Raw genomic sequence first — 24,765 nt, forward strand, 5'->3', positions numbered from 1 at the left:
CAGCCTTGCAATGGGTGCTTGATTATCTCCAGGATATGGATTTCAGGCTTCCCATTATCATCTACTCCTTTTTCCTCATCCTGCTTCACCATTATATCAACAATTGACATGTTTCCCGACTCATATTCATTCTCCCAGTCACCGGATTCAAGCTCAAGTCTTCTGGTACTGTATTAGCAGCTGGGTTGGGGTGGTGGTGACAGTGACAATGATTGAGTTGCAGGATTTTTAGAGCTACTATCTGGGAAGTCAAATTGTTCACCTTCAGATGATGAAATTGTAGTGGACTGTCTATGCCCCTGACTATGGTCTCAATCTCTACTGGTTTGAGCTCGCTGACCTTGATTCTGTCCACATTTTGGTTTGGCCTGTTTCTCTTGTTGTTTTTTCTCCTTCTCAGCTTGTTTTTCTTGCTTATTCTTCTCTTTCTCCAACTGCTTTGTGTCTCTACTCTGCTCCTACTCCAGTTTTTTCCCCCCTGCTATTCTCTTCTTTTCTTTGTCCTGCTCCTGCTTGTTCTTCAATTGCATTTACTTTTGAAGAGTCTGATGAGCCTTTTTGACCTTCTTATATAGGTCCTTTGCCTTGTGCCTCTGTTCCTCTTTGCTAACTGTATCAAGCACTCTGCATTGGTGAGATGTTGAGCATGGCACCAATTATATACCATTGTTATGCTTGCACACCATTTTTAACAAAATATAGGATGTTTTCTATGTTTTATAATGATAATATGGGTAAATCTGAAGGAATATACAAGTACTAGGGCTGAGTCCCATGCTTCTAAGAGGAGGATTCAGAAGTTTGTGTATCCTGACAATCTTCCTGCCAAGGTAATAAACCAACTTCAAAAACTGTAGAAGTGGAAATTGGAAGTAACAGTTGTTCCCATGGACTTTGTAGCCATATCAAGGGAATGACAAATCTATTATAGTTTTTATGGAATGGGTCTATTTGGCCCAGTCTTCTTAGTTCACTTGTAATGAACACAAGAAGGTATTCATTACCAAGTTATATACTTTTTACAACTGGAAGAAAAGAAGATATGTATCTACAGAATTTGAAGGTGGAATAAGAGTGTCATGAACTGATTATGCCAGCTGAACCCCAACCAACAATAGTACTGGCCAGCCTTTAATTTTTCTAAGTCTTCATCTTATCAATAGATCCTTGTTATTAGTCAGTTACATACAATTTTTCTAGTGGTGAAAATGTAACTTAGGATCTAATTGACCTCTCTTATAATCTTAAAGGGCAAGGACTGCATTGCTAAGGGAGATATGGCAATTCTTGTATGTCTTGTCCAATCAGGCACAAATTCCTTAATTTAGAATACAGATCAATGTGAGCGCACATCAGCACAAGGGACACTCTTAATAAAATTCCCTTCTTCCCTATTATTACATGCTCTACAGATACTCCCCAAGTTCTGGCAGGTGTGATATTGGGCCTTTAGCTCATGCAGAGTTTTTAACACTGAACCTTTCCACTTTCCCCCACTTTCGACTAAACAATGACAGAACCATTGTGAGTCAAGTTCTTATCCAATCAAACTTCAGACTTCAGGGATCTGAAATACACTACTAAATAAGGCTTTTAATCATACTTGGTGATTTTATAGATTTTCTCTGACAGATATAGACAGGGGATACAGTAGATATATTTCTAGACTTGGGCTCAAATTGAGATCTGGGCAATTCATATAACCCTCCAGTAATGTCAAATGTAACAAAAACATTCCCACCTATTGAAATAGAGTGATAGATATAATTCACAGCGTCAAAATATGCTGTAATATAGTAAGAATTCAAATTTTGGTATTTTTGACACTTTTTGATGTGTGAGTCATGAGAGTGAGTGGGAATCGCAATCAGCATGAGTGGAACAATCACCACTTTCATTCTTACCCCCATCACTGCTGTCTCTCTTTCCTTTCTGTCTGCCCTTGAACACTGTCCTCCTTACAATACCACACCTGCTATCTCAGTACCTACATTTGACATGCCTTCAAACCCCAATTCACCATTCTCTCCTGTCCCTCCAGCCATTTCACTACCACCTTCAGATGATTCAGCTATTGATTCTATTCAGGACATTATTCTAGAGCAATTACTGAAGAACATTGCCCAGGAGACCAGGATGGCCTATGCAATGGCTGCCTTTGTGCCTTCTTGTTTGTAACAGCCTTTGTCTCCTGGGCAATGTTCTTCAGTAATTGCTCTAGAATAATGTCCTGAATAGAATCAATAGCTGAATCATCTGAAGGTGGTAGTGAAATGGCTGGAGGGACAGGAGAGAATGGTGAATTGGGGTTTGAAGGCATGTCAAATGTAGGTACTGAGATAGCAGGTGTGGTATTGAATTATAGTGGTGTGAGGCAGTGTGAAATGCATCACAAACAGGTGGAGATGCAGCACACCCAGAAAACAACTTCTGATTGGGTGTGCTGCCCAGAAGATGAGTGTGCTGCATCTGTACACTCAGATTAAATACAGCACACTTGCCTCAACTGTAGCACACTCAATTTCCGGTGCTTTTTCTGGCCATGCTGCATTTGCCTCTGGGTATGCTGTGAAAGGGTTAGTGCTACATACATTTATATGAAAATGTATTAGTATATGATGAGTCACTATGTGAACATAACAGTAGTGATGATGAAAAAAAATCTGGCTGGTTTTTTTTTTACTGGCTTTTTTGTTTAAAGACAATATTTGACATTCTACTAAGGTAGACGTCATTCATAACCCACTAACCCCACGTGATTTAGTGTGACACTTCCATACTGGGCCTCTGCTTGTACTCGTAACTGTCTTTCTTAACACAACTCCCATCTGTGCCATCCATCAGAGCTTTTCTTCTCTCAGAACTACAGAGTTTGGTATGTCCTATCCACTCATGGCAAAATTTATTCAGTTTATCAATTCAAAAATTCCCTGATATAGAAATAGTACCCGAGGAACTGTATTAGATGGCGCCCCCGAAAAAATCAACCAGTGCATGATGAGAAAACTTAATGAAGGCAGGAGGGAAGGTGAAGTTCTTCTAGTGGACTCATGTCTTATCTCTACTGGATTTTTCAACTGGGCACTCTGCTATACTGATGCGTACATGAGGGACTGAATGGGAAAGAAGCTGCATATGGTGCAAAGCATTACAGGGGTCACTGTGCTATACCCAATGACTATTTGAAGGACTTTGAGAAGTTGGAGTGCCTACAGAATCTCAAAAAATTACAAATATGTGATTTCCATTGATTTTTCCCACTGTTTGGCTATTGGGGAGTTCAGTTTTCATTTACTTACTATAGAACTTATTATACAGCCTCGTCAACTAATATAAAATGATTATCAGAGATCAAACACATTGAATTAACAATGTAGCTATGTGGGGAGGTACTCCAAAGTGAAGTACCAGGGAGCAGAGGCCCGATTTGGAAGGCGGTAACGATGTGACCTCAATCATGTGGGGTTAGTGGGTTATGAATGGCGTCTACCTTACTTGTAGGTATTTAAGTAAGAAATGAGATGTTATGGACATAAACTAAAATATTTACAAGCTGCAGTAAGTGTTGTGAACAACAATAAGAAGGGTTGATGGAGGTAAGAGGAAGAGAAGCAATGCTGTGCTGCTGCGTCCCATGCTCACTTATGAACAGTGTGGGGTTTGGGGGGAAGGAGGCATGTGCATTATTCTCACAGTACATGGCATGTACGATTTTTTTTTGTTGTCACCACTAGCTTGCATTGACATAGTGACTTGTCATATACTAGTTAGTGTATAAATGTACGTAGCACTAACCCTTTCACAGCACACCCAGAGGTAAATGCAGTAAAGCTGGAAAATAACTTCCAATTGTAGGTGCTGCTTGGGAGATGAGTATGCTGCAACTAGCACTCACTATGCTGAGTGCTGCCATTGTATAGCCCCAGATAAAGCAAGTACTGCCTGTGCGTAGGAAAGTCCTGAGTGAGTTGCCTGTGTGTAGCTCTTGATAACAATAGCGAATATTTGCTCTGTCCTTGTGCAGTTACTTGATAAGATTGATTTGAATATACAAGACTGCCGAGGTCTAAGCTTGAGAACTATTATCATCTATAGACTGCCAAGGTCTTGATTACTGTTTCGTAATCCATTGAGGACTTAGTTTTTGTGTCTGTCAAGAGCAATAGTTTCAAATCGTTCAAATTAGCCTGCTGTAGATGTAATTCAGAGTCCCACTTAGTCCACTGGACAATAAACAGAGTCTTCTACAACACCTTTGAACTCCATAGATGTGGTGTTTTGCACTTGCATTTACAGCTTGATTTTATAAGAGCTTCATATGATATTAAGACTGTAATCTTATGCATAACCTTTGCCAAGCAGTCCACCCTTGCAATCTTTCCTGGTGTGTAGAGTTATTGATAGACTTTACATGGAGGTGTACTAGTTTTTGGGTTGATTTGGTGTTGGTGCTACTACCATAGCTCTGATATTAGGTTGATTCTTGAGTGGTATATTTTGCCCATTATCAGTTCAGACATAAGTCCTCATTTTTATCCACACCTCACCTTTTCACTCTACTTGTGAATCTCCTCCAATCTTATTAATACAATCAATTGACCATGCACATTATTACTCCTTCATAATATCTGAGAACTTCTGGCTTCATCTCACACTTTCCCTTCTGTGTTCCATCATATTATATCTACTTGTTCCTCATTTGTTCAACCCAATGCAAATATACCACTTGATACCTGTCATTACTCAATACTCACCCTTAATCTGACACTCACTTCTCATTTAAAACTCGCTATACAGGAAACTTGCCATATGTTATACACCACACTCACTCATCTTGCTCATCTTGAAAAAGCTCGCTAATTACTTGTAGAGTCTTCCACAATTCACTCAACATATAATTCCAACAGCATTGTTAATGGGTGCTGGGAATGATATGTCAACCTCTATCCTCAAGAACAAACTAATCTATCAATGCTATAGTCAAAACCCTAGACCTCTGATTGAAGGAAATTGAATAGAGAGAGACCTTTGAGAAGACAAATCCGAAACCTGTAGGACTTTAAGAAGACAGTGATTTCCAAACCTTCTATGTTCGTTGGCCTCTCTGCCTTCTGTATTATGTTTTGGGTAATCAAGGGATATTATACTATTTTCTTTTAATTTTGATTAGACCTGAAGAAGACAGATAGCAGACAGACTATAAAGACATTGGAGACTTAGAGTGAAGTTACAGATTTCAGACATCACAACTTTGAGTAAGATAGATCAGATTAGATTATTCCAGAAGATATGATAGGATCAAAAGATAAGAAAGAGATTAGAATAAGTCTGAGGGAAAGAGAGTTTCAGACATAGAGCAGATTTGGAGAACAAGAAATTTAAGATTCATTCGATCACATCCAAGAAAAAGATGTAGGGAGGAATGGAGCAATCAAATATGCTGATCATGCATCCGACTTCAGACTGGCAGAAAGAGGGGCTTGGGCCTACAAGAATTGCGCATGGTAGAAACTGAGAAGACCGGTAATTTGAAATCAAAGAAGAACATTATACTCAAATTGTAGGAGAATGACCAAAGGAGGAAATTCACCATCTATTCCAACTCTTTTCTCATCTGAAATCAAAGATTATGTAGAAAGTCAGTTTATTATTTACTTTTTGTATTTTCTAGTTCTTGAGCAGTATATAAGTAGCCCTGTAAAAGCTAGGATTCTTTAGTTTAGTACCCTCTAAATTGTATTTGCAATTAAGCAGGAACTCTCAAAGTGATCAGATTTGCCCTGACTCTGTCAGTGTGTATTGGTTTTGGTCAGAACACAGATTTGGTTGACTCTGAGCAGTTTGACTTGTGAGTTTTATTTGGAATAGTCCACTTGGGGACATTTGGAATTTGGTTAAGTCCACTTGGGGACTTTAGTCAGATTTGGTATTTGGTATTTGGTATAGTTCACTTGGGAACTTTAGGCATTTTGGGCCACACCAGAGATTGTTTCGAGTTTCATAAGCCGAAGTAGGCTTCAGATTGTTAGTGTCAGGAGTCGATCCTTGGGTGAGGCAAGCTGACAATTGAAGGGAAAAGGAATGACTTCTAGGTAGGATTGACCAGACAAGAGTGAAGTTCTACTGTACACTTGGAGTACTTATATACTACACTACTTAAGGGGTAAGGGGTCAAGGGGGCAGGGGTCTCCCTATCTATGATGGTCTATGGCAATTGTGAGTCAGACAGAGTGGTCGATGGTGAGGAGCTGAAGGAATCGAAGGGAGGATGATTACAGGGATCGAAACAATCAAGCGCGAGGACGTGAAGTACTATGGAGGAGTACTCGGAGTACGGCGAGTTCGTGACAGTTAGATTTACATAAATACAGATAAAAACAGATCAATAGTAGAGATTTCTTCTATCTAGAACCAGACTTCACAGTCAGATTTTCATTTTGTATCCATCTCAAGAGTTCTTAGAAGGCATAACCTTTGACAGGCTGAACTTCTGAACCCCCAAAATTAGAGAATACTAAGAGCGATAGATTCATTGATCTATTTGCTTTGTGTGTTTTTCTTGCATTAGTGAGCAATGTGCACTATCCTGGCATGGCTCAATTGGGGGTCAATACAGACACAGTCAGCCATGGCCCAATAGTGGCGAAAGGACCTGAGCAGTTCTCTCAATCAACTCTCAATGCACAAATCAATAGTATTTAAAGAATTAGAATTTAGAATTTATCGAGTATTTATTATAGATCTGATGAGTTCCATAACCTGTTTGGACCTTATTTATATATGAGGGACAGTAAGCAACATTTGAGAGAGGGTAAGTATGCTTAGGTGAGGGTAAGTGACTATGTAAGTGAAAGTAAGTGACTAGGTAAGTGGAGGTAAATGAAAGTAAGTGATGGGCAAGTGATGGGTAAGTGACAGGTAAGTGACAGGTAAGTGATGGGTAAAAAATAGCAAGTGACAGGTAAGTGATGGGTAAGTGATAGTAAGTGATAATAAGTGATAGTAAGTGATAATAAGTGATAGTAAGTGATGGGTAAGTGAGAGACCAAGAAGTTATTAGAGAATTACCTTCATATATGACATCTGCACATCTGCTGGCCTGAGTCCCAGCAACATCAATGCTCTCCTTACATGTATGCTCAAAAAAGTGGTGTAAATGCTTGTCTCTGAGAGCGCTTGGACTTGGACTAGACTCCCAGTGTCAGGCGTGTGATGCTCTAGTATTTTATTACTACATTTATCAGGGTACAGTACAGGTTTGGTGGCAGCATTCTCCGGTGAGGGGCAGGTTTGGTGGCAGCATTCTCTGGTGAGGGGCAGGTTTGGTGGCAGTGTCAAGTGCACAGGTTCAGTGACCACAGATTTGGTAGCAGTGAAGTTCAGTGACAGGTAAGTGACATGTAAGTAATGGTTCAGTGAAAAATATACAGTCACTTACTGTCACTTACCCTGTCACTTGAATTTGTTGTGGCCATAGTACCAGGGGGTGATACCCCTTGGAGTATGCCCCATGTGTGTGTTGGGTTGTTATAGGCATATGCTATCCTGTCACGAACTCGCCGTACTCCGAGTACTCCTCCAAAGTACTTCACATGCTATCACAACTCCTCCCATCCTTGCGCTTGATTGTTTTGATCTCTGCGATCATCCTCCCTTCAATCCCTTCAGCTCCTCACCGTCGACCACTCTGTCCGACTCGCGATTGCCATAGACCATCATAGATAAGGAGACCCCTGCCCCCTCGACCCCTTACCTGTCAGGAGGGTGAACCGCCTATGCATATGCCGGGCCTCAAGCCCTGACGCTGAGGATAGCATATGCCTAAAACAACCCAACACCCAAATAGGGCGTACTCCGAGGGGTACCAAACCCTGGTACTCTGACCTACTATGAGATCACTCCAGACTAATGCTAGTGGACCATCCTACAGGCCTATTGGCAATAGAGGATGACAAGAGCTGGCGACCAAGGAGAATGAATAATGATGATGTCTGGCATCGTGAATATCTGTGAACCATACGACGAACCATACTCCTATAACAAGAGTAGACCTTCAGTGATGAGAGCGCCCTACGATGAGGAATGTATCCTCACGAGCCAGTACTCCAATGACAACGAGAGCATACAATAGACGGTACCCAACGTACACCACTGTAGTGTACCACATTGTTAAGGATGTGCAGAATGACTCGGAACTGAACAGAACCGAAAGGAGAAATGATAAGATAAGATATAAGATATATACTGAAAGATATACTAGAAGAGGAATGATCTAAGATGAAGAGAGGGAAGAAACGGAGTTGATCGGAGTGTGTCAGAGAGCGACAAGGAGAGTGAAGGGGATAGTGAAGAGAATGATGGAGTCTTGACAGTAGCCGAAGTTATTGGACAACGGCTCCCTGAGTTGAACTGCCTTAGACCAGGTCACTGGGAAACCAGAGTTGAGCTTAATTCTAAAGAATGTAACTACTAAGTCGTACATCTTATATAGGATAGAATGTACAAGGTCCGAGACGGATCCAGTAGTCGGATCTGCATTTGGACTGCCAACTCCCAAGCCGATAGTCTAGGCTTAATGGGAAGTATGGAGATTAAGGTAAGTGGAGTAAGTAAGAATAGAATGAAAGTGATTGTGACCAGTCAGTCCGTATCGGTCCGGCATGGATGTAACACACATACCTGATCCATGCGTACCCCATCCTGTACTCTAACACGGGAGAAGGGACTCTAGGACAAGTCCGGACCCCAATTAGACGGTGAGTCCCCTCATAAAGGCGACCTGGACAACGTAGAGTGACAGAATGAATGGGGCAGAGGTGAAAGGTAAGGATAGGAAAGGATAAAGGAGGACCAAGAACAAAGGACAGAGGACAAAGGAGATCAAATTCTAGGGAACTATCTACCACTAAGTACTCCTTATATACCTATCTAATAGAAAGGGTTGTACTCCTATACCGATGACCCCTTCTCTAAGATTAGGAGTACTCTCCTATGAATCAACCCATTTCACATGATATTTCCCTTGATCATACGCCGAGTCCAACTGCAGCTGACCATATAGGTGGAAAAGTCAGTGGTAGGTACTACTCCTGGTTCAGTTCATAACATTACCCCTTAAGTAGTGTAGTATATAAGTACTCCAAGTGCATAGTAGAACTTCACTCTTGTCTGGTCAATCCGACCTAGGAGTCATTCCTTTTCCCTTCAATTGTCAGCTCGCCTCACCCAAGGATCGACTCCTGACATCAACACAATTGATTGCTTTTTCACCATCAGCATCATTGAGATGCCAGATGCTTCAGAAACCACACAGGAAATTAATGGAGTGTACCTCAAGGAACCCCCACTATCTGTATATAATCACAATACCAGGATCTTCCTGATTTGCTCCTTGTATCCAATAGACAAGGTACCAGAGAGGATGGAAGAGGAAGAGGAAGAGGAAGAGGAAGAGGAAGAGGAAGAGGAAGAGGAAGAGACAACAATGGCAAACAGTGGTCATTGACAGAGTCCAATCTTTCAGAGGCCTTGTCTGATGATGGTTACACCTCACATGATGATAACCTTGACAAAATCAAGAACTTTTGATGCAGTTGAGGATAAGTAGTGTAGTTATACCATATCTCTTTTGTTTTACTTTTTGTTGCCCATTCATGTTGATTCATGAACTCTCCAGAGTTTATATTCACTCATATTGCAGTAAATTCATGCATTTTGTTTAAACCAAAGATGTCGCAATGTCTCTCTCAAATCAAAGTTTAAACTTTTTTTGAGTGACCTCTTGAGAACCCACTGCAAAAAAATATTGTTATTAGCTTTGAAGCCTGTATGTTGTAGTGTCTTATGACCCATCTCAATCATGCTCTCAAAAATTAAATTAAATCTCAATGTCAATCTCAAAAATTCAACTCAATGTCAATCTCCAAAAATTCAACTCAAACCTCAATGTCTCTAAAACTCAACTCAATCTCAACCTGACATGAAAGGTTGAGAATATGAAGACAGTTATATATTTAAAGTTCAAATGATTGAGAGTAAGTAGATAAGTCTATACTAAAGTCAATGATTATTATAGATAACAAAGGTAAAGCTATTAGTGTTGCCTGCACTCAAGCAAGGGTGAGATGAAGGGTAATGTTAGCTGTTTTGATTATGTTACACCTGCATGCACGCTATAACACGTACTTATAAAAATTCTCCCACAACACCAAGTACTTAGCAAATTTTTGTAAGTATGTGTTATGGCATGTGTGCAGGTGTAACACAATCAAAACAGCTAACATTACCCTTCATCTCACCCTTGCTTAAATACAGGCAACACTAATAACTTTACCTTTGTTATCTATAATAATCATTGACTTTAGTATAGACTTATCTACTTACTCTCAATCATTTGAACTTTAAATATATAACTGTCTTCATATTCTCAACCTTTCATGTCAGGTTGAGATTGAGTTGAGTTTTAGAGACATTGAGGTTTGAGTTGAATTTTTGGAGATTGACATTGAGTTGAATTTTTGAGATTGACATTGAGATTTAATTTAATTTTTGAGAGCATGATTGAGATGGGTCATAAGACACTACAACATACAGGCTTCAAAGCTAATAACAATATTTTTTTGCAGTGGGTTCTCAAGAGGTCACTCAAAAAAAGTTTAAACTTTGATTTGAGAGAGATGTCACGACGTCTTCAGTTTAAACAAAATGCATGAAACGTCAGCATATTGCACTATGAAATTCAGATTGGTTTATATAAAACCATATTCTTTCAATTATTCATATACATATGTAATATATCAAGTATTTTATACATTCATAAATGGCTGTGAATGCTCATGAATGTACATGATACCCATACATTTTTGCTGGTGCATTACTCACTTTCAGGTAAGTAACATTACACACCTCTGTTACGGAAAAATATCATATATGCCCCCAAGAATAGTACACCAAGAAGCATTTTGGAGATTAGAGAAACACTGATATAAGGAACCAAGGTGTTCCATAATGTTCTGATGGCCAACTTAAACATGTGCTTGGCAACATCACCGACTGAAGGTACCCGTGGCAACTGTGGCAAACCTGGCAATAACCTCAAGCCGGCAGCAAGCTGACAGCAAGAATGTATGATGAGTAAAGAGCAAGAGCAGAAGAGGGGGGAAGCGACCTACCACTCCTTTAGTATGGTCACCAACAGAATACAGATTGGTTACATCAAAAAAGCTGGCCTGATATGCTTATTATGCACTTGGATCTTGACTGGCAAAAATGTTTACTCACTACCACAGTGGTAGGTCCCTTGCAGACCTGAGCTTGCACCTAAAGGGAAGTAGAGATTAATACATGTATCTGTGAAGAATATCCTCGACGCACATTGCGGATAACATTTGTCAATGGCCAGTGGCCTTGGCTTGCACCAGGACCTTTATGGTCATCAGCGGAATCCGGGTGGACTCTTACTGCGTCGAGAACAGTGGCCTGATATGCTTATTATGCACCTGGACATGGAGTAGGAAGAATGTCTACTCACTACAACAGTGGTAGGTCCCTTGCAGATCTGAGCTTGCACCTAAAAGAAAGCAGAGATGAATGCACGTATCCGTGAACAAAAACCTCGACACACGTTGTGGATAACGCTCGTCAACGGCCAGTGGTCTTGGTCTGCACCACTGGGGCCTTTATGGCCATCGACAGGGTCTGTGTTGACTCTTACCGTGTCGAGAACGCCGGCCTAATATATTTAAGTATTATGCGTCTGGACCTTGGGTAGGAAGAACATGTACTCACTACGACAGTGGTAGGTCCCTTCCAGATCTGAGCTGGCACCTAAAAGCAAACAGCGATTATTACATGTATCTGTGAACAAAAACCTCGACACACGTTGTGGATAATGTTCGTCAACGGCCAGTGGCTTTGGCTTGCACCAGGACCTTTATGGTCATCAACAGAATCTGGATTGACCCTTACGGTGTCTCGGAGGACGGGGCCGGCCTAACATGTTTAAACATTATGGATCCGGACATTGAGTGGGGAGAATGTTTACTCACTGCGACAGTAGTAGGTCCCTTGCAGATCTGAGCTTGCACCTGACAAAAAGGAAAGATTAAAACATGCACCAATGAAGAAAACGCCGACGTACATCGTGGGTAACATTTACCAACGGCGAGTGGTCTTGGCTTGCACCAGGAATTTTACGGTCATCACCAGAACCCGGATTGACTCTTAAGACGTTGAGAACGTCGGCCTAATATGTTTAAGTGTTATGCACCCGGATATTGAGTATGAAGAATGTCTACTCACTACGACAGTGGTAGGTCCCTTCCAGATCTGAGCCTGCACCTGACGGCAAGCAGAGATTAATACACATCTCAGTGAAGAAAAACCCCGACAGACATTGTGGATAATGTTCGTCAATGGCCAGTGGTCTTGGCTTGCACCAGGACCTCTACGGTCATCAACGGAATCCGCATTGATTACTTCGTCGAGAACGCCGGACTAACATGCCTATCATACACCTGGAATTGAGCAGGAAGCATGTTTACTCACCACGATGGTAGTAGGTCCCTTGCAGATCTGAGGTTGCTCCTGACGGAAAGGAGATATTCATACATGTATCGATGAAGAAAAACTCCGACGCACATCGTGGATAACATTTGTCAACGGCGAGTGGTCTTGAGGGCCTTTACGGTCATCAACGGAATCTAGATCGACTTTTACTGCGTCGATAACGCCGGCCTAATATGTTCAAGTATCATGCACCTGAATATTGAGTGGGAAGAATGTTTACTCACTACGACAGTGGTAGGTTCCTTGCAGATCTGAGGTTGCACCTGACAAAAGGAGCCATTAATACATGTACTATCAATGAAGAAAAACCCGACGCACATCGTGGATAACATTTGTCAACGGCGAGTGATCTTGGCTTCCACCAGGACCCTTACGGTTATCAACGAAATCTTGGTGGACTCCTACTGCGTCGAGAACGCCAGCCTAATGTGTTTAAGTATTATGCACCTGGATATTGGGTAGGAAGAATGTCTACTCACTACGACAGTGGTAGGTCCCTTGCAGATCTGAGCTTGCACCTAAAAGAAAACAGAGATTAATATACGTATCCGTGAACAAAAACCTCGACGCACATTGTGGATAACGTTCGTCAATGGCCAGTGGCCTTGACTTGCATCGGGACCACTGGCTTCTGAGGTGCCTTTGGCGTCGTACTGGCTATCTGGTGCGGTGGGCACTGAAGGCCGTGCGTGGAGATGGACTGAGTCCGTAACGCGAGTGAAGACGCCGATAGGTGAGATAGTCATTGGGGGGAAGGATAGTTATTTTGGACTTTCGAGTCACTTATATGGACTAACCGAGAGCCAGCCATTGAATTTACTCCTCTAATGGAGTTCCGATCATTAGGAAAATCAGCTAGACCACTCATCTGGTGATACGGATCTCGGCACCTCAGGCTGTGGGGCTGATACTAATGACATGAGCCTCAGATTGAAGGACAACATAAACTTTGACTTGCCTTTGAAGATATGGTAAAGGTAGATCGTGTGATTCCGCCGGATATGAAGTTTGATGCCACGCCTTGAATGTGGCGAACCTTGTGGGATATGGTTATCCTGAAAATAGTCTAGCCTCGACTTGTTTTCATCGACAGGTACAGACCATCGGATGATAGAAGTGACCTGGAAGTGAGTCACCCTACTGGCGAAACAGTCCCTTTTTCTCGTGCAGAATAACCCCATTCCTCGGACCCGAACTTGACCCGAACAACCTCTTGAATGACCCGACGTGAAGAAGGCTCCAACTTCGATTGAAGAATGTAGTCGGACAGCCTGAATGTGTGTCATGGTGTGTTCTACACAACTTGCCCGCTAGGCTTGCTGCCTATTGCAGAAACAGCAGCTGACCGACATTCCATTACGAGTTCTGAACCGTTGGAAGGATTCTAGAGCGAACTTGCATCTTTCATAAGACTTGTGTAAACCTGTACCGAAGAAAGAAAGGCAACACTGTGAGTTTGAGAACCCGGAGCAGAAAGCTTACCGTGCATACCCTAATATCTTGTAGAATCGTAATGGTGGGTTCAGAACGAACGACGAAGGGGTGTGTATCGAACAATCATCGATGGTGTGGTTTTTTTGCGCATATTACATTCATATTTTTGTTGGAATCTGTGGTTTCGCCCCGATGCCGGGACCGGCGTAGGTACTGTGTCATGTTCGTAGGTACTGCGTATGTAATCAATCCATCCCTCTTTTTGCTTCCTCCATCGCATCGTTGCGTCTCGAGTTCGCCTCACGGTTGTCCTCATCTCTGTGAGATTGTTCTGTTGTCTCGCGTCTATACCCGCCCTCAACAATTTTCTCGACGATACTTTGGTTCTTCTTCGGCTCCTCGCGTTGTTCTCAACGACTTTCATTCAACGTCAAGGTACTGAATTATGGTAAGCCAAACGAAGTGGTCAACGATGAGAAACATGCCAATAGTCAGCCTTCCGCTGTTGCCACCGTCGTTCCCTGTGAAAATTTATATTCTCGTCGATCTTGCATTCCCGGCTTCAAGACTCAAGTCTAACATTCAAGTTATCAACCCCAGGACGGAGTGCTTCGTAACCTTGAGAAGAGGGAGATCGCTCTAAATAAGTGCAGGTCATCCGGGAACCTGACAGACTCTGAAAGTCAAACGTTAAAAACTTGCCTGAAGGTCGTGGTGAGCGTAAAATTTAAGCGTACTTATCCAGGGCAAAGGCACCGGGACCGGGACGCGTGGGTAAATTCGCCTCGTGGTAATTTATGTAACCCTACCTGTCATTCGGTGCGGCAGAAGACGACGACTTCTTCACGTAGGGTTTACAGCTGAATGCGAAATTGTAGCGCAATTATGAACCAATATTCGACCCCGCCTTTGTTTATTTGTTATTTGTAAACAAAACCCAAATTTGGTAACTGAGGTAATTGCCCGACGCTCACGTGAAGGTTGAAACATTGACCCACCGCCGCCTCTTTCCACTCAACGTCCAGTGCAGGTGCAGGCCGTCACTTCTAAGACTAAAAAGACTGAGTATCTACCTAAAGCTCTCTGAAAACTGTCTACAAGTCCTTTTCGATTCAATGTTGATGGAGTGGGATGGAGTGCTGACGTCGGGCAATTACCTCACAGTTACCAAATTTGGATTTTGTTCTGATCACTACAAACAAAGGCGGGGTCGAATATTGATTCATAATTGCGCTACAATTTCGCATTCAGCTGTAATCAAGACCTTTATCACAAGATATAATCGAACATCGAGCCGTTAAACGTTGACAGCCTGATTCGTTATGAGAGACTCTGTTGCGCGTGCCTTATTAAAGGACCAAACTCGGACAAGTACTTTCTTTCTTTCCCCCCATCACCATTGCCGACTATGAGCGACTCCCATGAACGATGGGTATCGGCAGCTACACTTATCGATACTGCGTCCGGAGAGGAGAAGATTATCCCACCTGAACATCCGTACAGGACGTTGGTACTATGCTTTGATGGCACTGGGGACCAGTACGTCGATGGCCTTTTTAATGTGATTATCATTTCACTTAAAGGACTGTGGGCGCATAGATTCGACTCTGATGTTTGTCTATTTTTCGCACACCTCTCTCGGATAAGCGGAGCTTGCAAAGGCCGATTCTAATTTCTAAATCACTTCTTTTCGATGCAGAACTCGAACATTGTGGAATTTTTCTCGATGCTGAAAAAAGATGACCGGTCCAAGCAGATGGTTTATTACCAGGCAAGTTTAAACTTTTAAACCTTACCTCTTAGACTAACGAGTGAAACGTGTTGGGTTATAGGCAGGAATCGGCACATACACCACCCCTGAGATTGCTACGCCTTTTAGAGCGAGGATGGCCAAGGTACGTCATGCTGTTCTTCATTGCTTCTCACAAGGGTTGACGTGGACACCTTCTTGTCTCAGGCTGTCGACGAAGCCGTAGCCTGGAACTTGGATGCGCACGTTATGGGTAACTTCCAGTTCAACTACCGAATGATCGTATGAACTGACTGATGTGGTTTCGACGGAAGGTGGATACGAGTTCTTGATGCAGAACTGTGAGTTTCCTTTTGATATTCAATCCCTCTTGCACCGCTCTTTGTCTCTGATAAATTTGCTTCTCTGTCCTGCGTATCCAACTTAGACACAGCAGGTGACAGAATATGTATTTTTGGGTTCTCGAGGGGGGCGTATACGGCTCGAAGGTAAGCTCGTAATATTCCTTCTGCTTCACAACATAATTGAGGCCCATTTTCTTCGGTTCCCAGTCTAGCGGGCATGATTCACAAGGTTCGTTCGTTTAACTTGAACCTGTTTTGTGTCTTTCGAGTGTTGTGGATTTGGCAATTCATACCCTCCAGGTCGGAATCCTACCCGCAAGCAATAAGCAACAAGTGCCGTTCGCGTACAAGATGTACACACGAGCGGATGAAGTGGGTTGGCAACAGAGTAATGCGTTTAAGAAAGCGTTTTCAATTGATGCGGATATTGATTTTATTGGCGTTTGGTGAGTGGTTTCGGGATCATCTTGTAAGATTATCATGGTTGACATTTGCGAAACTCCCGTAGGGACACTGTCAACTCCGTCGGCCTCATCCCAAGACGCCTCCCATTCACGATGTCGAATACGAACGTTCGGACATTCCGGCATGCGGTCTCACTTGATGAACGACGAGCAAAATTCAAAGCGAACTTGTGGAACCGCCCTGACGAAGGCGAGGCTAAACTTGGCTTGGTGCAAAAGGGGAATACTCCCGGGTTGGGATCTGCGATAGAAAATCACCCACTCCGTCAGCAGCCACATTCAATGTGGGAACTTGAGCAAAAGTATTCAAAAGATCGTAGTCTTCCGACGGATGTAGAAGAGGTATCGAGTTTTCATTTCCTATGTTTTTGTTTTGCAACCTGTTCTCAACCTTTTGATGTTTCGAACCTGTCTAGGTCTGGTTCGCAGGATGTCACTGTGGTGGGTTCAAGTTTCCTTATCGCCCCCCATCTCCACCCGTTTGACCAAAATTTATTAGACATCGGCGGTGGTTCGGTTTCCAACGACACCAAACCCAACCTTGCTAGGATCCCACTCCGATGGATGATTCGGGAATGTTTCAAAACCAATACGGGTATCATGTTCTATGCTGATATGTTGGAAGAGATTATGGGTGTAGATCCTGCAGTTCTTTATCCGACGGTTCTTCCTAGACCCCCAGCGTTGAAGGTCAGTGAGGAGCAAGGGCATTATATTCGATCTATATCTGACGATGCGGCCAAGTCGAAGACCTCGACCGAGAGCCTGGATGAAGGGACGGTAACCACTACCGGCCAACGACCAACCGAGGAAGAACTCGAGCTAATGGATGCCCTTTCGCCGATCTATGATCAGCTTTCGTTGAACTGGTTCTGGTGGATTCTTGAATTTTTCCCTATCCGAATTAGATATCAATCTGGGGGCAACTCGCGGGTATCGTATTTGGGGTGGAATCTTGGACGGGGTAGACATATTCCTAAGCAGGAAACGGAGGGGGTAAAGGTGCATAGGAGTGTGAAATTGAGGATGGAAGCCAGGTATAAAAATGGGCAGAGATATGTGCCAAAGGCGAGTTTTGACGAGAGATGCACGACTTGGGTGGATTGATGTTCTTTTAGTACCACATAATCGAGAAAGAGTCGGCTGAGTAACCTTGAACGTAACACCATCTTTCTATCAGTTTCTCGGAAGGATTTATAAACCGCTCGATGATGGAGAGAAATGGTGCTGATCCTCGTCGACCCGGCGGTAGTAGTAACCCCTCGAACAGAGAAGGTGAGCGAACTGCGTTGAAAGGAAGCTTCGCACGATTTAGACATATATATTGGGTATAAATAGCCAAGAGTCCCTCGAGCTGCTTGAGCACCGCTCACTCTACCTATCACCGATCCCATGTAACGTATTTTTGAGATTTCCCAGCGCCCCGGTCAGCTGTAAATTTGAAACGCAAAAGTCATAAATCAGCCGGAAAGAAAACATCCAACAAGAATGAAACTCGGGGAAAGGGAAGCCACATACATCCGGCTGTCCAATCTGAACCAAAACGAAAATATTCCCGAGGGTAATGTTCTTGATTTTGAATACCGAAACCCCAAGGTCATCAGTTCGGGTGACTTTGGAAAGGTATGCTAAACGAACGCACCGTCTCCGACACTAACATTCACATGTCCAACAAGAATTGATATATTCCCGATTTCTGTGTTCACGCTCCCTGTGTCAAGACTGATAGGCCCACCACCAACAGTTGCTGTAGCCATGGGTACAGATACAGGTGGAGTTGCTGTGTCGGAGGCTGTATCCGTTCCTCCTACACCTGATTTTTGCCTACCGAGTCGTTGTCGAAGGAAGCCTGAGGAAGTGGTAGCTGTTTGCGAAGCACTGGTAGATACAACAGTGGATGTACCTGAGGCTGTTGATGTGCTGATTGAAGTTGAAGAGGACTGGAAGTAGGTATACGTGTTATTAGTTCTGTGAATGACCCTAGGATGATGTTGAGAGATGACAGACGAATGCACTGAAGGCCTGGACAGGACTGGCGCCCGGTAAAGGAACAGATCCGATGATTGATGTTACCGATTGATACGTTCTCGACGCTGTACGAAAAGCCTGACTTGAGTTACAGAATGGTGGGAAAGCAAGTGGGGATATGAACTGACTCGAAGTTCCCAAGAGCAATAGTAACGTTTGTGACTCTGAAATCACGAATGAGTCTGCCTGCGCTTGAACTGAGCGGATATGAAACGCACGTTAGATTGATGTTCCCCAACTTGGTAGTGATATTCCCCAAGCTCAAACCAGCTGACGGGAGCCGAAAAGCGAGTAAGCTGTGCATCAGGCAAAGAACGAGTAACACAGACGAACTTGCAGTAAATACAACGCCGGTTCCGTCATTCTCATCTCCAAGACTCCATCATCTCCATCTGCCCGCCTCTCCAAGCCGAAGGAGCGTCTGCAGCTTCTTGAATTACGATCAGCCCCACGTTTACTGATGTCAACGTGCAAAATACCACTCCTCGATATAAGGTTCCATCGACGAGTAAGGGTGTTGCAAAAGCCATCTTGAATCGAACCTGGCGATATCGTTAAGTAGCCGGGGATTTGGACGCCTGCGCCTGAAAAACCTTCTTCGATTCAACAAAGAAACAGAACCTTCTTCCATTCCTACCCGCCCGAACTCATCCGACAGTACGACCCCAGTATTTTGATTCACGGTTGTTGTTGAAAAAAGTTGAACGATGTTCTGCGAAATTCAGAGTCCGAACCAAACTCCGAGGTGACACAGTGGGTGACGCGTGACGCATAGCGCCCGGTCCGTTCCAACTTCAACTTCCATCACCTACACCCACTGTAACTTACGGTAAATCAACCTAGGAAGGGACTCTCGTAGATTCGCGGTCAGGTTGGAGCGCTGGGGCCTGAACATCCTCGCCGGTTTTTTCTCCCGCTGCTCTCATTTCTCAGCGTCAACTCCAACACAACGTAATCACCGACGCAATCTTTTGGATTTGGCGGGGATGTTATTTGATGTTCACATATCGTAAGCTCATGCTCCAAGCCTTCCGCACGTAATACGATATTTTCATTCAGTCAACCATTCTTGCGAGTTTAGGGAATCGGAATCGGCGGAGCACAGGGAATCGGGATTGTCATCAATTGGACCCATCGGCCGACTGTGGTGACTTATTACTTATTGCGATCTTAAGTGACTGATTTATCTACAGATCCACCCATAACAGAACACGAACGCTTAAGCATTAAGTTAATATCGGGTAGCATGCCGTGACGCTGGTTATCTCAAGTTTCAAAGGTCTTTTCACGCTGACTCACGCAATATCGCCGGATGACAATCTTCCTATTGTCGGGCGAAAGAGTCACATTATCCTCACTTCACGCCGTCATAGCTCCTCGTCAGACGTTGCGAAGGTTCAGTTGAGGACCCGGGATACACGACACCAGCTACGCTAAGATTTACCCGTTGAATTCTTCAACCCTCCACCTCCGTTCTTTTATCGAAGATGCCCCGTATCGTGTTCTGCATTTTGGTCTTGCGACTGACCAAACACAAATCCAGATGCTGTCTGTAAATCTCTTGATCTGCCGATTGAGTTTCGGGTATATGAGCTACGCAAAACCAGGCGTTCCATTTTTCCTCGTCAGGACATAGGCCTTCAAGTCTCCGAAACTCGTAGGTACCGTGTACATTCCTCTCTCCTGAAATCCCATTGCTTTGTACTTGACGACCTAAAGAAGTTTCATCAATTTGGCTCGTTGCCAGCGTGACAGTTGAAAGAACGAAAACATCAACATACGTTAATGGGAAGGGTAGTAAGTAGTCCGAGAGTTCCGTCCGCCTGTGATGCACGTCTAGTAACTTCGTTCACTATCGCTTTCGCACATCCTTTGCCACGATGGTCGATATCTGTGAATAGTGCGTAACACCACCATCTTCTCTTCATTTCCTGTGTCTGAGTTTCAGCAAGGATGGGGTTTAATGATCGGGGGATGTTAATTAACTCGCCTCTTTGGTGAACATGGGGTCTACCTCCCGTTTTTTAAGCTCCGGAACCTTCAGAATTGCCGTCAGTGCCGCTATAAAGCCAAGCATTCAAGCTTACAGTATGGGTATTCCAATGTAACGCTTCAGGACTGAGATGTTTGATCCAATCGTCGTATCCCAAGGAACGTTGTGCTTCCCTAGTCGGGGAATGGTGTAAGGCAATCTCAACGATAAAATGGAGAACTTACGTCCCAAATAGGGTTCTGCCGGGTGCAAAACATATCCCCATCGAGATAATGCGGTCTGAATCTGTATCTTTGACTGCGTAGACCTCTCCTTCCAGTAGGGCTGCCCGTAATACAGAGCGTCTTTGCAGGCGAGCTAGAGACCAGTTCCCACCAACAATAGCCTTCATGTAACTGTCTAAAGGGAGGAGTCATTTATATTTTCTCGCTCCCTGCTTCGAGGTTGACCGTTGAACTCACCTTCGAAGAATGCTTGATTGTAGAGCTCCGTGGCATGATCCATTTCCTGCTCTTTTGTATTCGGGGCGGTCAGAGAGTGAATCAACGACGTGTATCTTAACAAATTGTACCAGTCATTTCTAGGAGACGGTGAACCGCGAACACAGCCTTCTCCTTCATCTTTTGGTGGTAACGTTGGGAGAAGGTCGGAGATGAGAACGACGGTTTGCGTGGCATCGAGTCATCACTTATTGGTGCCGGGATTCTCCGAATTTAAGGGACGCGGGTTTTTTTCACGGCCAGCTCGGGTGAATGACGCTTTAAGCTTTAGCGCTTAGGCCTTATACGCCAAAAACACTTCCATTACTTAAGGGCTCATTCTCATTTATCCAAAGCCGAACGCTATCCCGCCGCTGCCATGTTCACCAGGAATGGCACGTAGCTTGCGTTTAGCTAGTAGTTCACTCGACCCCTCCCTTTCTAACCGAGTACCTATATACGGTTAGAGTTCAATCTTGCGCCCCGCTTGATCGTTTCCTTGTTGAGTGGCTCGGTGTACGTATGGAGAACTTTCGAACCATTGAAAGCATTCTTCGGCTGAAGATTCGGCAGAAAGTCGGAACTCCCTTCCGGATCATTCAATGCACTTGCCCCCATGGTGCCGCCATTCAGTGTGATTGATACCACGAGGCTGCGTGTGGTACATCCTCCTTTGTTCTTTGCTTCGATTGTTCACCGCCACGTCGATTATCATTCACTTGGAGTCTTTGGCTTTTGAGGAGTCGGCTCCGTGCTATATAAATTTAATAACAAAAGTCTCCTCTTTCTTCTTTCCCCAGCATCCATCGTTTTATTGCCTTTTCCTTTCTACTGCAATAGCCCATCCAAAACACTCTTTCAACCTTCTTTATACCTTCATAACTTCACGACACGAAATAAGTGGATCGCGTTTCCTACCGAAAGAACCCTCGAAGATCTGCCATGACCATTAGTAAATCTCAACCCATCAACAAGAAGCACAGTACGAGGACTTCGATCCGTTCCAGAAATAAAAGGAGATTATCACAATCAGAGTACAGAGAGGCTCTCGAGGAACGACAGATCACCCAGGACTTGGAAGATATGAAGCCGGTAGTGTTGCCAAAGGTGTGTTTCTTTCTACCGCAATTTCTAGAACCGTCACTCATATTCTCTTTCTCTGGACGGCAGGAGCTGGACGAAGCGCTTCATAACACGTTCAAAGACGTCAAGTGCCACTGGTATCCTCTAGACGGTCTTTATTGGACAAAGGAACAGCTCGCCACTCAGGGAGGTGGATCCAGAAATGGTCCGAGGCGACCGCCTCCATTGTCTTTGTCGGCCCTTTCTTCACAGTCACTGAAAGGTGTCCACGAGATGCTACCCCGGTCACAATCTGAACCGAACATATCCATTTTATCGACCACTAGGACTCCACATTCTTCGCCCAAGTCCAACCGTCGTGAATCCAAGGAGAATAAGGACCCTAACGAACTTCCAAGTTCTTTCCGTAAAAGGACTGTCACTTTCACGACGTCTGAGCTACCTTCGTTAGATGCACAGGAGATCGATTCCAACTCAATGAGCATCGGTCAATGCCAACCCGAATTCATCCTCAGCGACACCTACGATGAGGGTGATCTGAAGACCCCAACGGCACCTACACGCCGAGATCGGGATGAAATCCAAACATCATTTATCCAACAAACCTCGGATGAAACTGACATCGATGAGATGATGCAGATATTTCCTGAGCTTCGCTGCACTACGCCACATCCTCCTCCCAGTCCAAGCTTATCTACAGCGGATGGTGATTTTGGTTCGGACCCTCTAGATCTCTTCGCTTTTGAGAGTACGCCGGAGGAGTTTAAGAACAGAAGGGCGAACTTTAACTGGTTTGGTATGGGTAGATCTTAAGTTTGAAAGGATTCTGTATATCTAATGCATCCAGAAGTTTGCCGGTGGTAGTAGTCAAAAATGGAAGCGGGACCCATCATATATATTTGACGTCATAGCCTTTACAACGTGGCAGATTTTTTCAGGCGTTGTGAGTGACTGTGACGGATGGCGATCTGGCTCGTCAACAACACTCATTCAGGACTCAAATTCAAATCCCCCACCCCATCAGCTTTCCCATGCCATTTTATTGTTCTTTACTCATTTCAAGTAAGGTTCCCGATAATGTTGACGCGTCACACGAGTTTATCCATGGAATTTTCAATCCTCCGTATTCCATATGCCTGCGCTGGTCAAAACGTGTTTGTGAATTCATCTACCGCGGTTATTTCGACTTAACATATCAAACTGATTGAGTCGAAGGTATTACAAATCGAATTTACTGCAGGATGTGACTACAGTTGGGGTTAGGAAGCAGTGGTACGTCGCCTGAATTTTGTCTGTAGATTTAGCCTACTAAACTATGCAGGCTATGGTAGAAGATTTCAGCAACTTTCACACCTACCTAAACGAACTTCAGTGCGCCGGTACATGTGTATAACATGCCCCCACCACGTTGCCTAGCCTTTCCAGTGGAACGATCCTCAGTTTTCTCTTCATCTCGTGATCCCTTTTTCATTCCCTTCCTATTTTTTTCACCCCCACAGTTTCCTCCGATCCGCATCACCCCTTGAATTACTTCAATTCTCGGAATCATTGGATCATACCTTTCGCATATCCCTCCGATTCAAACTCCATTACTCGGAATGGTGTCACTTGATAATCAAACTGAGCGAGGATACAAGGCGTCCTTCCCTAGCTTCGAAAACCTGGGTTGAACAGCAGTCCTCATTAACACTGCCCATGGTACGTGACTCATTGAGACTTTTACAACCTCCGACTCATTCCATGTAGATAAGATTCGTTCCGATACCTTTCTGCCTGCAGACCGCCTAGATCAGGTTGACGGATCGAATCTTGGTCAACGTCCGGATCATCTTTCTTTTCCCTCCCACGCCCTCTCAATCTGATTCCATGCGATCCTTCCGACTTTCTCTATCGTTTGTCTTTACCTTTGTCGAACGGACGGACGTGAAGGTTTTACGCCGCAGTTGAGGAACAAAAGTTCCTGGGACATCCATGTGTATTTGACCCGCCAGTTTTGCAATGTACAGGCAACCCGCGGTGACCAAAGGCAGTGACTATATAAGATACCTTACTTGAATGAACCTAAAACGAAAATCCTCGTCGCAACAGTTAAGATTGGGCGTTTCGGGCTTCTCAGGAGTGCGAAGGCAACTGTACCAAGACGGGTGATTGACCAGATCTTCCGAAATGGGCAAAAACTCAGGGTCCAGTAATTGACAGAAAAACATCCAGCAACGCCCTGCGAGATGGTTTCAGGGATACCTCAGGATTCATACCTCCACAGATGTTGTCGATGGAGCCTCCGTCTCCAGAGTGGTTGGGGGGAGGAAACGACGCCGTGTCAGTGTCGACAGACGTCGGTTATGGACCGCCATGAGCGGATTTCGAAGGATCGGATGCCGCCTTTGACGAGAGGGGTTGGGGTGGAAGGCGGTATATGGGTTGGAGGGAGTTTCGGAGACAGATGCGGCGATCTGGAGTTTGCGTTCGATTTCGTCTGTCTGGGGATGAGGTTAGAAATTGGAATTTTTTGGGTAGGTATGAGTACGCACCTCTGCAATTGAAATATCCCAGTTTTCTGAGGAAGTAAGCGTGCACGAGTGAAGAAGAGGTAACTGTGAATTACGAATGCGATGGCATTGCG

At 44.0% G+C, this 24,765-nt stretch overlaps 7 protein-coding genes across 7 annotated transcripts; 4 read left to right on the top strand and 3 right to left on the bottom strand.

Moving 5' to 3' along the window:
- Positions 1 to 1,872: 1,872 nt before the first annotated feature.
- Positions 1,873 to 2,178, top strand: E1B28_009506 (uncharacterized protein; the record flags this gene model as incomplete). Its single annotated transcript, XM_043154402.1, has 1 exon — positions 1,873 to 2,178. One exon carries the CDS (start codon positions 1,873 to 1,875, stop codon positions 2,176 to 2,178), a length of 306 nt encoding a protein of 101 aa, XP_043006857.1.
- Positions 2,179 to 9,286: 7,108 nt separating this feature from the next.
- Positions 9,287 to 9,505, top strand: E1B28_009507 (uncharacterized protein; the record flags this gene model as incomplete). The annotated part of the gene is made up of 1 exon (XM_043154403.1): positions 9,287 to 9,505. One exon carries the CDS (start codon positions 9,287 to 9,289, stop codon positions 9,503 to 9,505), a length of 219 nt encoding a protein of 72 aa, XP_043006858.1.
- Positions 9,506 to 10,897: 1,392 nt separating this feature from the next.
- Positions 10,898 to 13,314, bottom strand: E1B28_009508 (uncharacterized protein; the record flags this gene model as incomplete). Its single annotated transcript, XM_043154404.1, has 18 exons — positions 13,140 to 13,314; positions 13,047 to 13,085; positions 12,886 to 12,990; positions 12,792 to 12,830; positions 12,640 to 12,735; positions 12,547 to 12,585; positions 12,394 to 12,495; positions 12,301 to 12,339; positions 12,140 to 12,244; positions 12,048 to 12,086; positions 11,881 to 11,991; positions 11,788 to 11,826; positions 11,624 to 11,731; positions 11,531 to 11,569; positions 11,374 to 11,478; positions 11,281 to 11,319; positions 11,172 to 11,228; positions 10,898 to 11,110 (listed from the first exon to the last, which is right to left on the bottom strand). The coding sequence occupies exons 1-18, from the start codon at positions 13,311 to 13,313 to the stop codon at positions 10,898 to 10,900; spliced, it is 1,488 nt and encodes a 495-aa protein (XP_043006859.1). The 5' UTR covers position 13,314.
- Positions 13,315 to 15,409: 2,095 nt separating this feature from the next.
- Positions 15,410 to 17,666, top strand: E1B28_009509 (uncharacterized protein; the record flags this gene model as incomplete). Its single annotated transcript, XM_043154405.1, has 11 exons — positions 15,410 to 15,540; positions 15,601 to 15,613; positions 15,834 to 15,896; positions 15,959 to 16,004; positions 16,066 to 16,092; positions 16,179 to 16,239; positions 16,303 to 16,324; positions 16,396 to 16,541; positions 16,604 to 16,901; positions 16,976 to 17,000; positions 17,059 to 17,666. 11 exons carry the CDS (start codon positions 15,410 to 15,412, stop codon positions 17,664 to 17,666), a joined length of 1,440 nt encoding a protein of 479 aa, XP_043006860.1.
- A 152-nt stretch (positions 17,667 to 17,818) lies between these two features.
- Positions 17,819 to 19,297, bottom strand: E1B28_009510 (uncharacterized protein). Its single transcript, XM_043154406.1, has 5 exons — positions 18,806 to 19,297; positions 18,716 to 18,751; positions 18,202 to 18,665; positions 18,078 to 18,128; positions 17,819 to 17,990 (listed from the first exon to the last, which is right to left on the bottom strand). The coding sequence occupies exons 3-5, from the start codon at positions 18,314 to 18,316 to the stop codon at positions 17,941 to 17,943; spliced, it is 216 nt and encodes a 71-aa protein (XP_043006861.1). The 5' UTR covers positions 18,317 to 18,665; positions 18,716 to 18,751; positions 18,806 to 19,297; the 3' UTR covers positions 17,819 to 17,940.
- An 82-nt stretch (positions 19,298 to 19,379) lies between these two features.
- On the bottom strand, positions 19,380 to 21,257 carry E1B28_009511 (uncharacterized protein; the record flags this gene model as incomplete). The annotated part of the gene is made up of 7 exons (XM_043154407.1): positions 19,380 to 20,300; positions 20,369 to 20,518; positions 20,578 to 20,625; positions 20,675 to 20,753; positions 20,805 to 20,979; positions 21,042 to 21,092; positions 21,152 to 21,257. The coding sequence occupies 7 exons, from the start codon at positions 21,255 to 21,257 to the stop codon at positions 20,181 to 20,183; spliced, it is 729 nt and encodes a 242-aa protein (XP_043006862.1). The 3' UTR covers positions 19,380 to 20,180.
- Positions 21,258 to 22,001: 744 nt separating this feature from the next.
- Positions 22,002 to 22,955, top strand: E1B28_009512 (uncharacterized protein; the record flags this gene model as incomplete). The annotated part of the gene is made up of 2 exons (XM_043154408.1): positions 22,002 to 22,166; positions 22,230 to 22,955. 2 exons carry the CDS (start codon positions 22,002 to 22,004, stop codon positions 22,953 to 22,955), a joined length of 891 nt encoding a protein of 296 aa, XP_043006863.1.
- Positions 22,956 to 24,765: the final 1,810 nt, after the last annotated feature.

This window comes from Marasmius oreades, chromosome 6 (genome assembly GCF_018924745.1).
Source record: "Marasmius oreades isolate 03SP1 chromosome 6, whole genome shotgun sequence".
In the NCBI taxonomy this organism is placed as follows: domain Eukaryota; kingdom Fungi; phylum Basidiomycota; class Agaricomycetes; order Agaricales; family Marasmiaceae; genus Marasmius; species Marasmius oreades.

Excerpts from the sequence above, each read along its gene's own strand:
- E1B28_009510 (XM_043154406.1), bottom strand. The coding sequence starts at position 18,316 with ATGGCTACAGCAACTGTTGGTGGTGGGCCTATCAGTCTTGACACAGGG. Across the intron at positions 18,129-18,201 it reads GAATGTTAGTGTCGGAGACG|AACATTACCCTCGGGAATAT; the intron begins GTGCGTTCGTTT and ends TTCAAAATCAAG. Across the intron at positions 17,991-18,077 it reads TTCAGATTGGACAGCCGGAT|CTGACCGGGGCGCTGGGAAA; the intron begins GTATGTGGCTTC and ends TCAAATTTACAG.